This window comes from Clytia hemisphaerica, unplaced genomic scaffold (genome assembly GCF_902728285.1).
Source record: "Clytia hemisphaerica strain Z4C2 unplaced genomic scaffold, Clytia hemisphaerica genome assembly, whole genome shotgun sequence".
NCBI lineage: Eukaryota > Metazoa > Cnidaria > Hydrozoa > Leptothecata > Clytiidae > Clytia > Clytia hemisphaerica.
This window is the reverse complement of record NW_027104280.1, coordinates 202,271-221,114: the sequence shown is the minus strand read 5'-3', so window position 1 is coordinate 221,114 and position 18,844 is coordinate 202,271. Positions and strand designations below refer to the sequence as shown.

Here is an 18,844-nt window from a genome sequence, read left to right as displayed (position 1 = left end):
AAAATGCATGACGATTCACTCTTAAAATGCGGCTCCTGTGGACAAGAAGTCCATCGACCATGCTACCTAAAACTGCTAAAGAACATTAATTTGATTGACCATGATGAGGAATTGAGGGACTTAATCTACCAAATACCTGGTATGTTTTACCTTTGTCAACATTGTCAGGAAAATACAATAAATTTTCCACACAAAACAAGTTTAACCAACACTGCCAATTCCAGTGTGAATCATGTCAACTCTATCCAAACACCTACACAAACAATCAAAACTACCAACACCACATTTGTCGCAAACTCCCCACAACATACACCTGTATCTTCACCTACCAAAAGTATTACTGACCTCTCATCATACACCTCAATATCCTCCACTCGACCTCGATCAAGATCTCTTCCTCCAACGCCAAGGAACCGATCACTACCACTAACACCTAGTGTTATTATAGACAACAACAATGTAAATACAGACAGAACCCTTGATGGTGTTTATCTAGGAAGAACCGACTTCTTGAAGAAAAGATTTCAAAGACAACTTGAAAACAATACTAAGCTTACATCAGACTCTACAGTCCCTCAATCATCTGACAAATCAAAAGATGAAACCGAGATACACAACACACCACCAACCTGCCGATTTTATGTCAAAGGTAAATGCAAGCACGGTATTCGAGGCAAGAACTGCCAGTACAACCATCCAAAAGCCTGCACCAAACTCATGAAAACATGGAAACAAGGGTCCAAAGGGATGTAATGCTGGAACTAAATGTAACCAATTCCACCCAAGAATGTGCCCTTCTTCAATCAAGAGAGGTGCATGTTTCAACACCCATTGCACTTTTGCCCATGTCAAAGGCACTCAAAAGAGACCAGAAACTCCAACAAAGAATCATGCTGACACAAATGATTCCTTGGATTTTCTCAAAATCCTGGACAACTTCCGTCTGCAAATGATTTCGTTCATCAACGAAAGTCTCAAACCACCACCACACACCCATCTCTCTCAAAATCTCCAACAAACACACCAACCACACCATCTACAGGACAATTTTCTTCCAAACCACCAATCAACAAGAACCCTGCACTAACAACCTTTGCTTTCTTGAACATACAAGGTTTATGTCCACAAACCGCACCATCTTGTGTTCCCTATATCAGAGATATCTTGACAACTGAAAATCATATTTTTATTGGATTAACAGAAACTTGGCTATCACCCAACCACAAAGCTGGAGAACTAGAAATCGAAGGCTACACCTTACATAGAAAGGACCGTGATCGTGATTGATAAACCCAAACAAGGAAGATACAGTGGTGGTGTTGCCTTCTATCTGAGGGATGACATCTCTCCATTGTTCAAACCCCTACTCGAATTCTCAAATGGTGTAAATGAAGGACTTCTACTTTACTCTGAAGATCTTAACATTATCATTGGAATTCTATACAGACAGCCAACAAGCCCAAATCACAAATCAGATGCACCAGAATTCGCAGAGCTTATATCATCAATAGTATCAAAGATTGAAACTCTCTATGGTTGCTGTCCTGATCTTTACATTTGCGGTGATTTTAACATTCCACATACACTCTCAAACCAACAATGTGTACCTACAGTGAACTGTGACAGATCACTCTTAAAAATTTTAGATGAATTCGCACTACAGTTCAACCTTTCTCAAATTGTGAATAAATGCACACACACCAACGGAAATATTTTAGACTTTCTTTTAACAAACAATACAGACATGATCTTTAACTACCAAACAACACCAACCATATACTCCGATCACTACAACATTGAGGTTGTTACACATTTATCTTTTAACAAAACTAGAATTACTGATACAGAAAAAATTTTTAACAATGACTTCGACAAATTCAACTTTTACAATAACAAAATAGACTGGGAAAACGTCAATAAAACTTTGGATGATATTGATTGGGAAAATATTTTAAAAACTTATGATTTCTAACCCTGATGAACAATACAATGTATTCCTTGAGAAATGCATTGGATGTTATCACCAAAAGCAACATTCCTTTACGAAAAAACCGATAAAGAAAACAATTATTCCACGCGATCGTCGAATTCTTATGCGAAAAAGAAAGAAACTGAAGAAAAGACAGCTCAACAAGAACACAAAGTCAAGTTGATTGATTGATATCGAACTAAAATTACAAAGCAGCTATGCCAACGAAAGGTACAACAACAAGAGCTAGATGCAATCTCCAAAATCAAAGTGAACCCCAAATTCTTCTACTCTTACGCAAAAAGATTTTCTAAAACCAAACCTAAAGTGGGACCATTATTAGATCCCATTACAAATAAGCTAACAGACAATAACCTTCAGATGGCCAATATACTTCAAGATCAATATAAATCTGTATTCACACCACCAAAATCACAATATGAAAATCCTGATCTCAATCCTTCGCAAGTTACGGAGAAACTTGATTATTTTGACCTCACAGAGGACGACTTTATTAGAGAGATACAAACCCTCTCTTCAAACTCAGCTGCTGGCCCAGATGGCTTTCCAGCTATATTTCTACTCAAAAACAAATCACAGCTTGCAAAACCACTCAGATTGATATGGCAGAACATTCTTGACAAAGGATTCACTCCAAAGATACTGAAAACAAGTTACATCACCCCTATTTTCAAAAAAGGAAATCAAGGATTGGCTGAAAACTATCGCCCTGTCGCTCTTACATCACACGTCACTAAAGTTTTTGAAAAGATTGTAAGAAAAAATTTGCAAGATCATCTGGAAAGAAACAACCTCTACAACAGCAACCAACATGGATTTAGGTCAGGAAGATCCTGCTTAAGCCAACTGCTTGCTCACACTGAACGTCTAATCCACTATATTGAAAATGGCTACAATGTAGATGTCATCTATCTCGATTTCAGTAAAGCATTTGACCGTGTTGATCACTCGATACTGCTACAGAAACTTGAAAGAAATGGCATTTGTGGAAAACTTCTATCCTGGATAAAGTCATTTCTTACAGGGAGAACACAGAGAGTCTCTGTCAACACAACGCTATCCAAAAATGCAGATATCATATCCGGGGTGCCTCAGGGTTCTGTGCTAGGTCCCCTTCTGTTTCTTGTAATGATACAGGATATTGATGAAGATATATACAACGCTGTCCTGTCTTCATTTGCGGATGACACCAGGCTGATGAAAGCACTGGCCAGTCAAAATGATGTCCAACTTCTCCAAAACGATCTCAACTCAGTATATAAATGGTCAGAGATCAATAATATGCAACTGAATGGACTCAAATTCGAACATATGCAATATGGAAAAAATGAAGAGCTGAAACCCTATTCAGTTTATTATTCTGATACTCGAGATCAAATTGAAACAAAAAGCCAAGTCAAAGACCTTGGAGTTACTCTAGATGTAGATATGAGCTACAATCAACACATCAAAAACCAAATCAACAAAGTGAAATCTATCAGCTCTTGGATATTTCGTACTTTCAAGACAAGGGACAAAGATGTCATGTTAACCCTTTGGAAGTCACTTGCCATTCCACACCTTGACTACTGCTCTCAACTATGGTCTCCAGCAAAGAGATGTCTCATTCAAGAACTAGAGCTGCTACAAAAATCATTCCTGAACGGTATCCCCTCGTTGAGCCACTTAAACTATTGGGAAAAATTGAACCAACTGAAAATCTACAGTCTTGAAAGAAGAAGAGACAGGTACAGAATCATTTACACGTGGTGCATACTAGAAGACATTGCCCCCAATTTCAACTACAATGACGAGGCAGGCGGCGTGCATTCTTACACAAATCAGAGACTGGGTAGAAAATGCAATTTGAAAGCTATAAATGTCAAACATAAAAATATCTGGAGAGGTTGTCTCTCACAAGAAGGACCAAGGCTCTTCAATGCTCTGCCAAAATCCCTTAGAAACCTCACAAACTGTACCAAACAAACTTTTAAACAGCATCTTGACCAATTCCTCAGTACACTGCCAGACGAACCGCTGCTTCCTAATTATTTCAACTTCAGGAGAGCTGACTCTAACAGTACAACAGTAATGGTCAATCATCGGATTCAACGAATTGGATGAGTACCATAAAGTACATAATCAATAACGAAGTATCACGAAGTAAGTAAAGTGAAACAAGATGGCGGAGAAGTAGTGATTGGAGGTTTTTGTAATTAGACAGCATGACAAAAGGTTTGTTATATTTTTAGCATAACAAAGACAAACTCAGGAGGTAAGGTAAATTGCGTTTTGACTGCTATTAACTGTTTTTCTAATAAAGAATATCTTCATACTTGACTTCACTGCCGGTGTAAAATGAGAATTTTTTTTACCACCAGACAATCTCTACACCGGACTTAAGGAAGTCGGATGTCCGGTGTTGAAGAAGGATATTTTTTTCCACCGGACAATCAAAACACCGGACATTGCAGTCCGGTGCGTCCGGTGTTTCTTAATTTTTTGTTTCATAAATGTCCGGCGTCCAAAATTCCCTGTATGCAACACCGGACTGACACCGGACTTATTGCGTCCGGTGTAGCGAAAGGCGACTTTTTGCCACCGGACAAATACACACCGGACAGTCCGGTGCGCCGGCAGGGTCCTGCTGCAAGCAGAAGCATTTGTTTTGAAATTTTGCTGCTTTGCTTGCTTGGCATTTGATTTGGATAGCTATATGCAAGTTTCCCTCCAGATGCAAGTTACCCGCTCACGGTACCACCGTAGCTAGATTTGTCTACCTAAGATCTAAAAATGCCTTCTTCAATCTCATTACCCGTCTGAAAAGAATATAGTCGAAACAAACCTTTAATGTAGCCAAAACTGGCCTTTTTGGGCCTCTATGGTACCATGAATGAGATCAGGTTCAACTTCATCAGTGGAGGCTAACACATGCATAGCTAGCCCACAAATGAATGACCTGGCTGGTCATTAAAATACAAAATTAAATTAAAACAAAAATGGTAGAGTAGAGCTGCGTAGTTCATTTGTTTTGAAATTTTGCCGCTTAGATTGGTCAGTCATTTGAGGGCTATTATGCATGTTAGCCTCCACTGATGCAAGTCTCAATAACGTGTCTCAATAATATCACACCACCGTAATTCTATATGTTACTAAAAATATATAGATAGATAGATGTACAACATACAAACTATACAGAACTGGATATTGAAAATTACCTTCTTCCAGTGATCTGGCGACACTGTAGGGGAGAGGCCAAAAACTGAATATACTACAACTTAAAATGATAGGAAAGATTTCCAAAACATCGCACTTTTCTTCTTTCGGTCGCAACTTTGCCGCCATTATAAAATTCAGTAGTGCAATGTCAAGGATCACGAAATTTGGCGCTAGGTGCGGGGCGGAAGGGCGGAGTATTTCTATTTCTATTTTGTTGAGTTGCAGGAGGCTTTAAGGGGGTAGTCATATGAGATTTTGAAAATTGGTGAAAAATTCATCAATTTCGGGATTTAGGGCTTTTTAGGATCCTTTATCCTTCCTGAACATACCCTGAAAATTTCAAGGCCGTAGCATAAATATCTGCCGATGTATTGGGTTTCTTATGAGCCCTGGTATACAATTTTCTCCTTAGCAACGGGAAATCGCATCCGTTGCTAGGGCCTCATTTCCGTATGGCTGCTCTAAACATAGCATCATGACATACCAAATGAAAGCTCTTTTTACGCCCTTTTTGGGCGTCTAAGTCAATACCGCCTTTTTTTCCCGGGATTTCTTAATATGACGTAATTAAAGATGGTAACCGAAGAAGTGGTATTTGCAAAAACATTCACATTTTGGGGGCAGTCAGCTGTGTTTTTGACATGGAAACTGAGCTTATGTATTGTTTTGGATTGAATTATGATATTATTGAATGTTTCATTTCATTTCTGACATCTGGGAAAGCTTTGGAAGCCTATAATTTGAGTGAAAGCAACAATTTGATTCTGCGAACTGATGTTTTCGAACAGTAAAACTTGTACACCGAAAAAACTTTTCAAAGTGATGGATTATAGACTTTGAATAAAGTTTGAAGCAAGGAACCAACCACATTCAATGATGTATCCATTATGATTCTTAAATCCAGTGGAAATCTAGTCATTCATGAGTCATCATGGCACTCATGGCGCCAGAGGCGATCCTGGAAAATTAAGTAAAACTATGCATGATTGACGTTCAATCTGAAGACACGTTTCCCTAAGATCAACACTGAAATTCAACTGTAAATGATATAAACAGATTTGAGAGAGCACAAGGATGATATATTTTGTTGGCAATATGTTTTTTGATGAGAAAATGCACTTTTATTGACTTAAAGCCATGTTTACGCGTTGTTGCAGAGTTGACGCAAAATACCTGGAGATTCCCGGAGCACATGGAAGGCCATTTTTTTCAAAAAACTTGGACTAATTTAGTATTTCCAGTACCTTTTCAACATTAAAAGTTATGTGTCAATCCATTTTGGTCAACCACAGCAAAAATTTTGTAAAACGGTCTATGTATCGCAGAAAAATTGAGAAAAACCTCTATTTTCAATTTTCTGCGCCGTTTTCTCAAAACACGTTTTAGGGGGTTTTCGCGCACCTTGTCAGCCTTTTCTCAGGATTGAGGAAAGCTATTGACTTGAAATTTTCAGGGTAGTTTTCCATTATGGTAAGCCTCAGGATGAATGAAGCAGTTTTTCAAACAAATCATTTTTTGACTTTTAAACTGAAAAAAAAGTACAAATTTTAGGTTCCAGACCCCCTGGCTTGAAATTTTGAAAAATTTTTCCACTCATTCTGGAGACTTTCATAATACTAACCTTCACCAGAAAAAATTTTTTGAATAGCTTTCTTAGCTTTTCTTAAAAGGTTGACACAATATTTTTATAGCTTTTACCCCCTGGACGATATTACCCCCGTCTTTGCTATTTTTAGAATTTTTTTTTAATTTTTCATATCCTTTATAGTTGTGCTACAATTGTGGAAAGTTTCATTGAAAAATATTTACTACTTCACAAGATATAACAAAAAGTTTAAAAAATGACATTTCAAATTTCTCATATGACTACCCCCTTAAGGCCTAGCCTATTTTCGCAACTATAGACGCTTTCAATAAGCGCCCCATCAGCACCTTGGACTGACTACCCAATTCCCCTAACATGGCATGGGTTGACCCGGGCGAAGGTTCATTCACTTGCCAAGTGAACCGCGCGCTGTGAGTGGGAATCGAACCACTACCTCAGTCGCCTTGTGCAGCAACCGAGGTCAATGACCACTATACCCCCGGGGGGGGGAGGGGTATGAGCTGACGGGGGGGTTGCCGCCCGACTTTTTAACTTTGGACCCTTACCGGTACTAAAAAGGAGAAATCAAAGGAAAATTTTGGGAATTTTACGACCCTTAACGGGACTAATTTGACCAAATTTCGATCTTTCAGGGGGTAAAAAGTAGAAATTTTCCTTTTTTTCCGACCCTTACTGGGACTGAAATTTGATTTTTTGATTTTTCCGACCCTTAGCGGGACTTTGGAAGTCCAAAAAAGGTACCCTTAATGGCGGCACATACCGTACTCTCCATTTGCCTAAGTACCCCTCCCCCGGACTATACCACAGCGCATATACGGACTTTGCATCTACTAACGGTCTGCAATTCAGACTACCATCCCATTTTCCTACCCTTTAGGGAATTCGAGTATATTCGATTAGGAGTGAAGAATTTTCAACTGGGCTGGACCCCTATGGGTCAAAAAGGTAGGGGCGTCTGAAACAAGAGCCACTTACACCACTTTCTGATTTCACTGATGGTCGTGATACAATTGTATTGATATCGGAATCATCAAAATGCGAACTAAGGGACTAGGTTCGATTTTGTAGTTTCGAGGGTGATAAGGTGTAGCCTATACTAGACGTCACGCGCGTTTTTTTTACGCAATTAACGTCTATTCCACTTTGCGACTTTTTCGAATGTTTTGAGCCCGGGTTTTCGAAGCTCCTGCAGTAGCAAAATAATCGAATTTGCGTCAAAACACTTGAAAGGCTTCTATTTTTCGAAAATCGTCAAAGTGGAACTCACTAAGAAACGAGATGAAAAATCCCGGTTTTTAGTGAGGTGCTCGCTAGATAAGGTGCCGCTTAAGGTTGTTTTCCCTCAATTCTTCTCCCTCTAGTTAAGAACCCGAGGACCCGAGGGGCACGCGTTCATTGGTCTGCAAGGATAATACCTCCATTATATGCCCCATCTTCACATCATAAGGGGATATTGAGAATCGTATCTTGAAGTAGAAAAATACTATATTGCTTTGAAATAAAAATACCAGTACAAAAATATATATAAAAATTCTCTATGGAACCCTATACATACTATATATCTAAACTGTAAACTATTTGTATCATCTATACAATAATTTAAAAACCATGAATAACATATCTCTAATTCTATAAAAGTTGGTAATTGGATTCAAACCAGTAGATACTCTGCGACAATTGAATTTCTATTTGACGAAAAACAATGTGTTTTTTTATTGACGGGATGTTGTTGACGAAGTGCTACTCGATTGGAAAGAATCGCATCACGTTAGCTGCTTAATGTCATTATTATGTGTATCTGGTGAGTGGCAACTCACGTCTGGGTTGTCGAGAAAGGATCGGTTATGATCGTTATCCCTAAATATCGTGGACTTTATATTCATAAACATTCACGACTCGTAGAATTTCGATTCCATGCCAAGAAATTTGAAACAGTTATCCCACAACAGCTTTTTCTAAAAACGAAATGAAAAAAATGTATGAAATATTCAATGAAACGAGTGTGATATACTGTAGCCGGCGAATAGAGAGGAACCTTCAATCCAACCTTTCTAACGCAAGCAAAATTGACGCATTCTATCGGATCTACTCTCTCTCTTAGTTTTCGCGCTTTACAACTTTCGAATGATGGCGGTAAATGTTACTTCCGATCGAGGCAGTCAACAGAAATTTTAATTTTATACATGTACTATAGGAAATGTTGAAAATTTATTACGATCAGAGCCTTTAACATAAAGAAAGCAATACAGCTTCAACAGGTAGCTGTCAATGACTTTACCTTCAAAGTATCATCAAAAATGGTCATACTTTCGATCAGCTTCCCACAATCCAGTTCGCCAAGAGGGAAAGGGTAGTCAGTACCCAGCATTACTTGCTCTTCACCGATCGCCTTCACCAAATATGCAAGAGCGTCAGGATCATGTACTAACGAGTCTGTGTATATTCGACCGATGTATTTTCTACAAGAAAAGAAAACATTCAAAATGGAATTTTAATAATTGAATTAGTATGCTTTGTCTAATTCCTTCCCTGAATTTGTCCACATTTCAACAATTTAAGCTAATTTTCCTTGAAATATAATTTAATGTAAAAGCTTTTCCCCTGATTCAGATCATTGCAAAGTACAGAAACAAAGTCTCTCAAAGGGTAAAATAAACACCAAACACAATCTCCGACCAAACACAATTTAAAAGTTCGAAAAGTGACAAAGTCTCTCGAAGGGTAATTTAAAAGCATAAAAATTGAATAATTGATTTTCCTTAAAAGCTCACGTTACCTTGGACTGTGCGGATTACTGACGGCGACCAGATCAGGGCGGCAATGGTGGCCGTGCGCCAAACGCCCGATCGTATATGGGAATGCACCTCCTGGAGAAAAAGCAAAGAAAAAAAAAGTAGATATGTAAGATTTGTTTTAAGCAGTAGACTCTTCTAGGGTCTTGTACAAACTCAACAAAGGTTGGGCTCAAAAGTCCTTTTTGATGGTTTCTGACTGGTGAATCAAATTTTTTCCTAAAAAATACTACGGTGGAGTTGCGAGTAGCAAAGATCTAGAAAAAAAACTTTGGAGAGGAACTTATTTTAGCAACACTATCGATTCAGCATCACGGCATTCCCTGGGTAGATTATTCCAAATAGGGATTGTAGAGCTTGCGAAGGTTTTTGGAGGACTTGACTTTCCAGCTTATCCAAGATTGGAAGGAGAGGTTGGACAGCATACCAAATAATTATGATTCTGACCTCCATGAGCTAAGCAGATCTTTAGGTTGGGTAGTTTTTCCAAGACACCACCGAAAATGAGGGACGCAATTGCTATAGTACTCTCTGATGGCATTCCTACATGATGGGAGAAGAAAAATAAAAGATTGACATTAATGGTTATCGAATGGAATGAGCATCTTATTACACTCTCATTTTAATAAAAATATCCCACCTCTTCTTTATTATGTACTGTGAAAATGCCATTTAGATTAGCCACATTTCAAAACTTTTTATCACGATAAACCCACGCAATCATAATTAGGGAGGAAGGAAAATAAAAAGCTCTAAAAAAAGAGGGGAAAAGGTTTGTTTACCAACGAGCCATGGCAACCAGTATTTGGACATTCGACCATCCAGCTGCATGTCCCATGGATGGATAAAGATAGATGCACCCAGTTTCTCTGCTTCCTAAATTTATGGAAGAACAAAAGAAAAATTTTTTGAAGAAAAACCGCGTGAAATGTGAATAGTCCCCGTAAAATGTGAATGGTCCCCGTAAAATGTGTATATTTCGCATAAAATGTGAATAGTTCGCGTAAAATGTGTATAGTTCGCGTAAAATGTGTATAGTTCGCGTAAAATGTGTATAATTCACGTAAAATGTTTATAATTCGCGTAAAATGCGTATAGTTCGCATAAAATGTGTATAGTTCGCGTAAAATGTGTATAGTTCGCGTAAAATGTGTATAGTTCGCGTAAAATTTGAATAGTCCGCGCAAAATGTGTATTGAAAATGCAAATTTTTATATCCATTCTGCCATTATTCTTACCATGCTTCTTATTCGTTGATTGTAAAATCTTAATATACAGGCTAAAACATATACACTACGATCATCATCGGGTCGTACTTAGGTCATGTGAGTGAAAACAATACCTGAAAAATGGGGAAGAGTTCTTTAGCATCCAAATTCCATTCATTGATGTGTGAGCCAATCATGATTCCAGGAAAACCTAAGTCCTAAGGAGAGAAAAATACCCAAAAAATGTTTCTAAAAATGATAAAAAATTTCTTGGTTTTGCTTTGATGAGAGAAGGAGAGTAAGAAAACATATTATGGACAAGGGAACTCAATTGAAAACGAAAACATCATCTTCCTGACCTGAACTAAACACAGTTGAAATTCATGATATGCACCATTGCAATGTCTTCCACAGACCCAACAGCTGATTGGTTGAAATTGACGTAATGACTGATTTTACGTCACTTACAACCAATCAGCTGTTGGGTCGGTGATGTAATGTCAGAAGACATTGCAATGGTGCACATCATGAATTGAGTGAAAGTAGGCGGCAAGAAAAACTAAATATCACCTTTACACAACGTCTAAGTTCTTGAACTGCCAACTCGGGAGCCTGAAATAAAATGAATTGAAGTTTCAAATTCTCGGACCGCTACTGAGTGGTCGCTCCATAGTCTCTAAAACCTCCAATGTCTGGGTTAAATAAAAGTGATATAGTTTGTTTACTCATCACATTTTAATTCACAAGCTTTTTCACATTGGATTGACATGGATGCGGAAGCAATATTGGTCAGAAAGAGGAAAAGAAAAACATTTTTTTGCTTATGTCAGCATAAAATAACAATAGGCAGACACTGTCCTGGTTTGAAAAATGTGTCTGATGTGAAACGGGAGTAAAATTAAACCTTTAAGGTCTCTAACCATGGTGACAAAATCGATCTTTGTAATTGCAGATGAAGCCTCTGTTTGCCTTAGCTCTTTTAACAAAAAATGTCTTTAAATTTTCAATGTTATCAAATTTTGTCCTCCGTAATTATTAAGAATTTAATTACAAAAATGGTGTTTTGAACTTTAAAAAGACGTTAATAAATGAAAATTGCTTATTACAAAAATGCTTTCTTTAGGCGTACAAACTTTCGCGAGCAGAAACTTTCGCGAGGACGAAAAATTGCGAAATTCACTAAATTTACTTTCGCGAATTTAAACTTTCGCGAATCAAGACATAAAATTGAGAATTTTCACATGAAAAAGTGGCTTAGCTACTTCTTGGATTGGCTTGGAACATTTGTCCTTTGACATATTAGTCTTTTAGCAGGCTAAAAAGTGCCATAAAAGTTACATTTTATTCAAAGTTTGAAGTTTTACAGATTTTTTATTTTGTCAAGGATTTTTCGCGAGCATAAACTTTCGCGAATGGCCCTTCCTAGACTATGTTATAGTCTAAGACGAATCACTATCTAAGAAAAAAGCCCAAAGCCGAAGAAAATTCGCAAACGGGTTTTGTTGCCGAAAAGAGTTAACAGTCGGTAGAGTTGCCAGTCATTTCTTCGAAACTCTCCAGCCGATTTTTTTCCGTATACCGCCATAACGCCATACCGCCATTTTTCCCGCCTTTACTATCACTGTAACGGACGATAACATCGTCTAGGCCCTTCCTAGAATTTTTAAAGACATTTACTTTCGCGAAAAGGGCCAAAGTTCGCGGTTTGTACGCCTAAAGTATTTGCAACTGGGTGGTTAATCTTTTTGATTCAAATTAAAATAAATAATAACAAGCTACATGCTAAATGGACCTACCTGAAGATTGATGTATAATAAGACAATTGAAAAATGAGGACAATAGTATGAAAATGCAGAATAATACGAGAACAACTCGAGAAATTCATAGAATCCGGCGATTCTCGGCTGTTCTGGCGATTTTTAGAAAGTTCCTGTACCAAAATCAGTTTCATTGAAAATTGAACCATGCTTAATCGTGGACATTCTTACAAATGATGTTTTTGTTTGAAAAAAAAAACAAAGACATGAACGAAAAAATCCAAAGAAAATCTGCAAAAACGGAAATTTCCGGCTATTTTGGCCGGAAAAAACATTTTCTCAAAAATCGAACTCGGTCATGTTTTGAGCATTGCGAATACGCATCATTCTGCAAAAAGTCAGAGTAAAATAAGGATGAAAAGTCGAGAAAATGTCAAAAAACCGGTTTTTGCGGCATATTTCCGGCATTTTCGACCGGAAAAAAATCTTTTTCGAAAATCGGGCTCCGTCACATTTTAGGTATTGTCATTTTACATCAGTGTTCAGAGTTTCATAAAAAAAGATAAAGTACAGCTCGAGAAATTCAAGAAATACTGTCTTTCCGGCGAAAATAGGTTGTTCCGGCAATTTTTGAATAGTTTCGGCTTCAAAAATCAATTTGATTGAAAATTGGAACATACTTGATGGTGGGTATTGCTATTAATAATTTTTTTGAATGAAAAAACAACCAATTATAAGGAAAAAGTCTAATGAAAATCCAGAAAAACAGCGATTTCCGGCATATTTCCGGCCGGAAAAATTTTTTTTTCCGAAAATCGGGCTCCATCACATTTTGGGCATTGCCATTTTGCATCATTGTGCAAAAAATCAGAAAAAACTAATGAGTCAATCCCGAGAAAAGACGAACGAACGAACGAACGAACGAACGAACGAACGAACGAACGAACGAACGAACGAACGAACGAACGAACGAACGAACGAACGAACGAACGAACGAACGAACGAACGAACGAACGAACGAACGAACGAACGAACGAACGAACGAACGAAAACGAACGAACGAACGAACGAACGAACGAACGAACGAACGAACGAACGAACGAACGAACGAACGAACGAACGAACGAACGAACGAACGAACGAACGAACGAACGAACGAACGGACGGACGGACGGACGAACGAACGGACATGGGTTAATTTAAAGGACCTCCACCGGGGTACCCGGAGGTAGGTCCAAAAAGCTCTAATTGAAATTTTCGGAAAAAATCTCAAAGTTTTTACACCAGAAGACATTCCTGTTTTTTAAAGAAAAAAAAACGGAAAGAAACAGCTTTTTTGAGATTTTAAGACAAAGAATCTGATAAATTTTTTTTTTTTTTCAGCCAGTGGGGATAAAATATCGGACTGAAACTCGATGGGAATTGATATTCCCACATTTTTTATGGCTGGGGAATTCAATCTTTTGTTTTCAAGTCAGAAAATTCAGTGTGGATGAGATGAATAGCATAATATTTTGCAGTGAGGATTGGTCTATTTGATTATTTTCAGTGGAGACAAAAATTGGAGGATAGCCAGAAATTAACATTTTGTGGATAGCATAACGTGATAAAATCGTACTATTGTTAGAACCCTTTAACTCGAGCAAGTCGTTTGAGCCTTACAAACCAGTCTCTCTAACTCGAACAAATCTTCATTTTCGTGTGTTTTCGAGTTAGGGAGACACTACTGTAATATCAAACAGTGAATAATTAAACTTTATACGTGTTACAACATGAAAAATTACTTGAGATGATTTTAAAAATTCAAAAAAAAATCTATCATCACCTGCATGGGGACGGTTCCAAGCCCGATAAATCGTTTCGGATACTTTTTCACTGTCTGTGCTAGATCATCGTTCAATATTTTGCTCAAATCAAGAGTGTCCTCTGGTTTGGCCTGGGTATAAAAAAAAAAATCGTTATCGATTCCTATGTGTCCATCATACATAGTGATGTGATACACGTTTTTTTATAAAAACATCCAAAATTTTTTGAAGCCTTCGGATTTTCTTAATTTTTTTGAGTTTTAAGTCTAACAATGTTCTTAAAATGTTCTTATTTTCAGCATTTTGTGAGATAGTTTGTTCTTATAATGAGAAGCTGTCGAATTTTTGGGATTATTTTGTTGGATTTTTGTATACTCAACTTTTGTAAAGTTCCTCAGAAAATTATGACAAATGAATTGATACTTTTTTAAAGGTCCGAACTTTTGAGTCGACATATCCTCTTTCAAGACATGGGAAAAAAGATGAGGAAATATAAAATTTTGCTGAGTTCAAAGTTACTTTTATAAAAAGGAGGATGGTCAAAACTTAAATTTCGATAATATATCTAACAATCAGGTTCAAAATTTAAGTTAGTCTACTTTAGGGGAATAATTTTCGCGGGAACTGATTTTCGCGTTTTTGAGTGGCAACCGCGAAAAATAGTTCTGCGAAATGCATTTTTTATTATAAATCCTCAAAAACTCCAACGAAAATGAAAGAATTTCGACAAAAAGTGGGTGTCAACGGCGAAAATTAGTTCCGCAAAAAATGCCAATTTCATATCCTCGCACCGCGAAAATAAGTTCCACGAAAATTATAATATTATCCTTTCGTGTTAAAGGAAATATTTCCCAACATACTGCATTCTTAGGTAATAGCTCCACAAGGAGGTTGGCGGAACGCTTTAAAAATTTTCATTCAAATTTGAGATTAAATACAACGGTTGACAAATTGCCCTAAATTATAAAAAATTATTTTATCAAAATATATACAATCACTCCTTCCTCATCCAAAACAAATTGCAAATAAATAACCTAAGAAAACATTGTTTTCTAGAAAAACGTATTTGTTGAGACATAAAATGAAGTCTCAAGAGATGAATAAAACAATTACTGTATAAACAATTAAAAACTAAACGAGGCACAGTGGGCCTACTTATCGCGAGGGTGTCAAATACCACGTGTTCAATAATAAAATCAACTTTTATTTCCAAAAACGGCAATAATTGCCGAAAACGGCAATTTTCATTTATTTACTTTTTTTATTTTTCTGCTGATTCAGCATTTCATCGTTAAAAAAATTGCCGTTTTCGGCAATAATTTCCGAAAAGAGCAATAATTGTAGTTTTTATCTTAAACACCCGACTGCCAAGTGTTTAATTTTGGTGCAATTATCTCGACATCATCGATAGAAAGTTCCCGTGCGCAAGCATTCATGTGAATAGATACAGGTGCCCTTGGTGAACAATGCTTTAATATTTGGCTCCAAGTGAAAGTGATAATTTATCCATTTTCTATCTTTTTGCAGCAGACTTTAGGGGAGTAAAACTTTTTGATTTTCTTATCTTTCATCATGTATACTAAGGCGTTAATGCCTGAGCAAAGAAACAAGGGGAGATGTACGAGAGCGAAGAAATCGTTATAAAGAGTGTTGAATAGTTCTCCGTTTGTCTCGTATGTCATCAGTAGGTTGGCGAGTAGAATATAATACAAACTGGCTGGTAACACAGAAAGGCTATACACCATCGTAATGGCTTTCAAAATAGCGACAGCTTTGAGATTTCGTTTTATTCGTAGTTTGTCTGTGTGATTTGCCTCATTTGCTCCAAGGTGAGTTCGTTGTCTTGTTAAAACTCTTTTGGACCAGATATTCAAAAGGATAATAATTACGATCTCAATGAAGACAAATATTCCACCCTGCATCCAATAGAAGCAATACAATGTATATGATGTGAAGTCAGGTGTTAGTGTAAAATAAGTCAAAAAAGTCGCCATCAAAGCTAAAGAATTCCACGCTCCTAAAGCGATGTACATTTTACGATCTTCCACATTATGTAAAGGTTTTCGTATCGCGATGTTTCTTAAGACAGTGATGAAGAAGAACGTTCCTAAACCGTTACTGAAAGCAAACATGGCCATAGTCATTCCAATAGCTTGTGTTGTACAATTAGTCATCATAGAAAAATACATAATCGCGTTATAAGGAAGACATACGAGTCCGAACATGCTATCAGTGATGGATAAATAAACATATAGTCTTTGCGACATGCTCAATTTTTTATTGGTTTTCTTCAAACCTATAATCAAAGCTAAGTTTGTGATCGCCACGAAAACAGCCAAAATGCAAATGAGAATGTAATTATGAAGCATGGCTTTCGGGTTACCATTATTATTGAAATCAGTTCTGTTGTTCGAGAGACGGGACACGTCATGAATAAATGGCATGCAACGTATCATGGTGTACGTACGAAAACCAAAAACTGAAACTTGAATCAAAATATTACTTTCACTTTTCTGCTATCAAGTAATTATCAAAGTATAAAATTTACTTAAATTAAAAAAAATATAATTCATTTTGTTAAAAGTTTTAGATTAAATAAATATTTATTTCGAAAAGAAAATTGTTTTTAATTTTGGGAAGGCGGGTACAATAAGATTAATTAACATCAATTAACAACAGTCCCCAACCACCCAACCGACACAATTTGAAAGAAAAAATTCTCTAACTTAAAATCTAATCTTGTTCAGCTAATTCTTTGTTTTCATTTCCCAAATTGCTACTGTTTTCAAAATTCTGATTGAACTTGCTGCTATGAATCATTGTAATCTCCCAGCGTACACGTTTTTTTTAAGGATATCTAAAATTTTTGAAGCCTTTAGATGTTCTTAACTTTTTTGGGTTTTAAGCCTAAAAATGTTCTTAAAATATTCTTATTTTCTTCATTTTGTGACCATTTCTACCCATTTTCCTAAAAATCGGGTGTTTTCGAGTCCGCAAAGCCTGAAAATGTTCTTTACTTGTTCTTAATATTTTGGCCATCGAAGCCTCATGTTCTTATATAGTTTGTTCTAATAAAAAAACGTGTACGGTTCCTCCCTCTCTTTCCTTATTTAGGCCCAAAACAACAACAAAAAAGATCTGTGAACTCACCCAGTAACTAAACATTACAGGAACCGTACTGAGAACTTGCACAGTCACTCCTATGAAAGAAAGTTGAGAATTTAGAACAAAATTGATACAAGTTAAATAGGGCCCTGCTTCAGTGGTACCAAGTGGGACAAGATGGAGTTTTTACAAGCTCTTATTTGATTTGGTTGGTCGTTAACCAGTAATGAAAGAAAGGTAGTAGAGATTTTAATCTTTTAGAACAGAATTGATACAGGTTAAATAGGGCCCGGCTTCAGTTCAGTGACCAAGTGAGAACATCTCAGCAAGCTAGGACATAAAAGCTAGTTTTCAATGGAAATAATTATCAGTAAAGCTTCGAAGAGTGAAGACGGGGGTCCACGGGTCTGAAACACTGGGCATTTCAATGGAATCTTCCTGAAAAAGATTTCACTACCAGTGTTTAAGATAAATCAAAAACATCGGACAAACAATCCAGAAATTACGGAAAAAACCCAGGATATCATCTCTCATAAAGATAATTAGCCTTAGATATATTCTGCTTTGAAGGCAAAGAAGGCAGTTGACACCTCTCTGGACACCTTACTTTCAAGAATGTTAGAAAATGATAACATTTGGTGTAAAATACTGTACCAGTTTGATCCATTTCTTTGAGACGGTGTTCGGGAGAGAAACAATTGGGGTCAACTTTTCGAAAGAATGTCTCATCCTTCATCATATCTGTCGTACCCTGAAGTAAGATGTTGTCAGAAAAAATGTCAAAAACAGTGCAAACAAGACCCCCTGAAATGGCAACCCCCTTAGGAAATGGAGAGTAAGACCCCTAAGTAATAGATAAAAACTATGTTGAAGATAATCAAACGAAACACCCAAAAAACTTCACTGTAGTTTAACATAAGAAGGTATACTTTAATAATGCGTAGACGAGAAATTCTAGTAAAAACAGTTCAACAAGTTTCTGAAGAAAACTCACATCTTGGCAGTGACAAAGTTGAATAAACCCTCCGTAGCCATATCTCTAAGAAAGAACAAACAAACAATATTTGAAAGGATAATTGTATAATTGAAACCAAAAAAATCACAAAACATCAATCTATCATTTTTGATTTTCGGCGAAATAGCAAGATACTTACCTCTTTCAAGTTCGGCCAGTCTTTGGGTAAGATATGGTTATGCACGTCAATCTTGTTCATTTTTTCTATCTCTTTATTTTTCTTTTATTCTTCTCCTACAATGTGACAAAAAAATGAGAGAAACATTATAATGGTCAACTAAGTCTTGTCCGTGGCTAAGGATCCAAAAAAGGTTCACTTTTCTCATGTCATTGATCAACTTTTTTATGTTTCTTATTCAATCTGAGGA

At 36.8% G+C, this 18,844-nt stretch overlaps 2 protein-coding genes across 5 annotated transcripts in view; one reads left to right on the top strand and one right to left on the bottom strand.

Moving 5' to 3' along the window:
* Positions 1-18,844, top strand: part of LOC136816886 (MOB-like protein phocein) — a 121,319-nt gene that overhangs the window by 942 nt on the left and 101,533 nt on the right. The window lies entirely within an intron of this gene.
* Positions 8,262-18,722, bottom strand: LOC136816882 (2-amino-3-carboxymuconate-6-semialdehyde decarboxylase-like). Of its 3 annotated transcripts, none has more exons than XM_067073211.1 (12): positions 18,616-18,722; positions 18,456-18,500; positions 18,116-18,212; positions 17,507-17,556; positions 14,377-14,487; positions 11,365-11,406; positions 10,929-11,012; positions 10,369-10,462; positions 10,034-10,129; positions 9,571-9,661; positions 9,073-9,253; positions 8,262-8,749 (listed from the first exon to the last, which is right to left on the bottom strand). In XM_067073211.1, exons 1-12 carry the CDS (start codon positions 18,673-18,675, stop codon positions 8,684-8,686), a joined length of 1,017 nt encoding a protein of 338 aa, XP_066929312.1. In that variant the 5' UTR covers positions 18,676-18,722; the 3' UTR covers positions 8,262-8,683. The 3 variants fall into 3 exon arrangements, with proteins under 3 accessions (XP_066929312.1, XP_066929313.1, XP_066929314.1); XM_067073212.1 differs by having other exon boundaries at positions 9,102-9,253; XM_067073213.1 differs by lacking the exon at positions 14,377-14,487.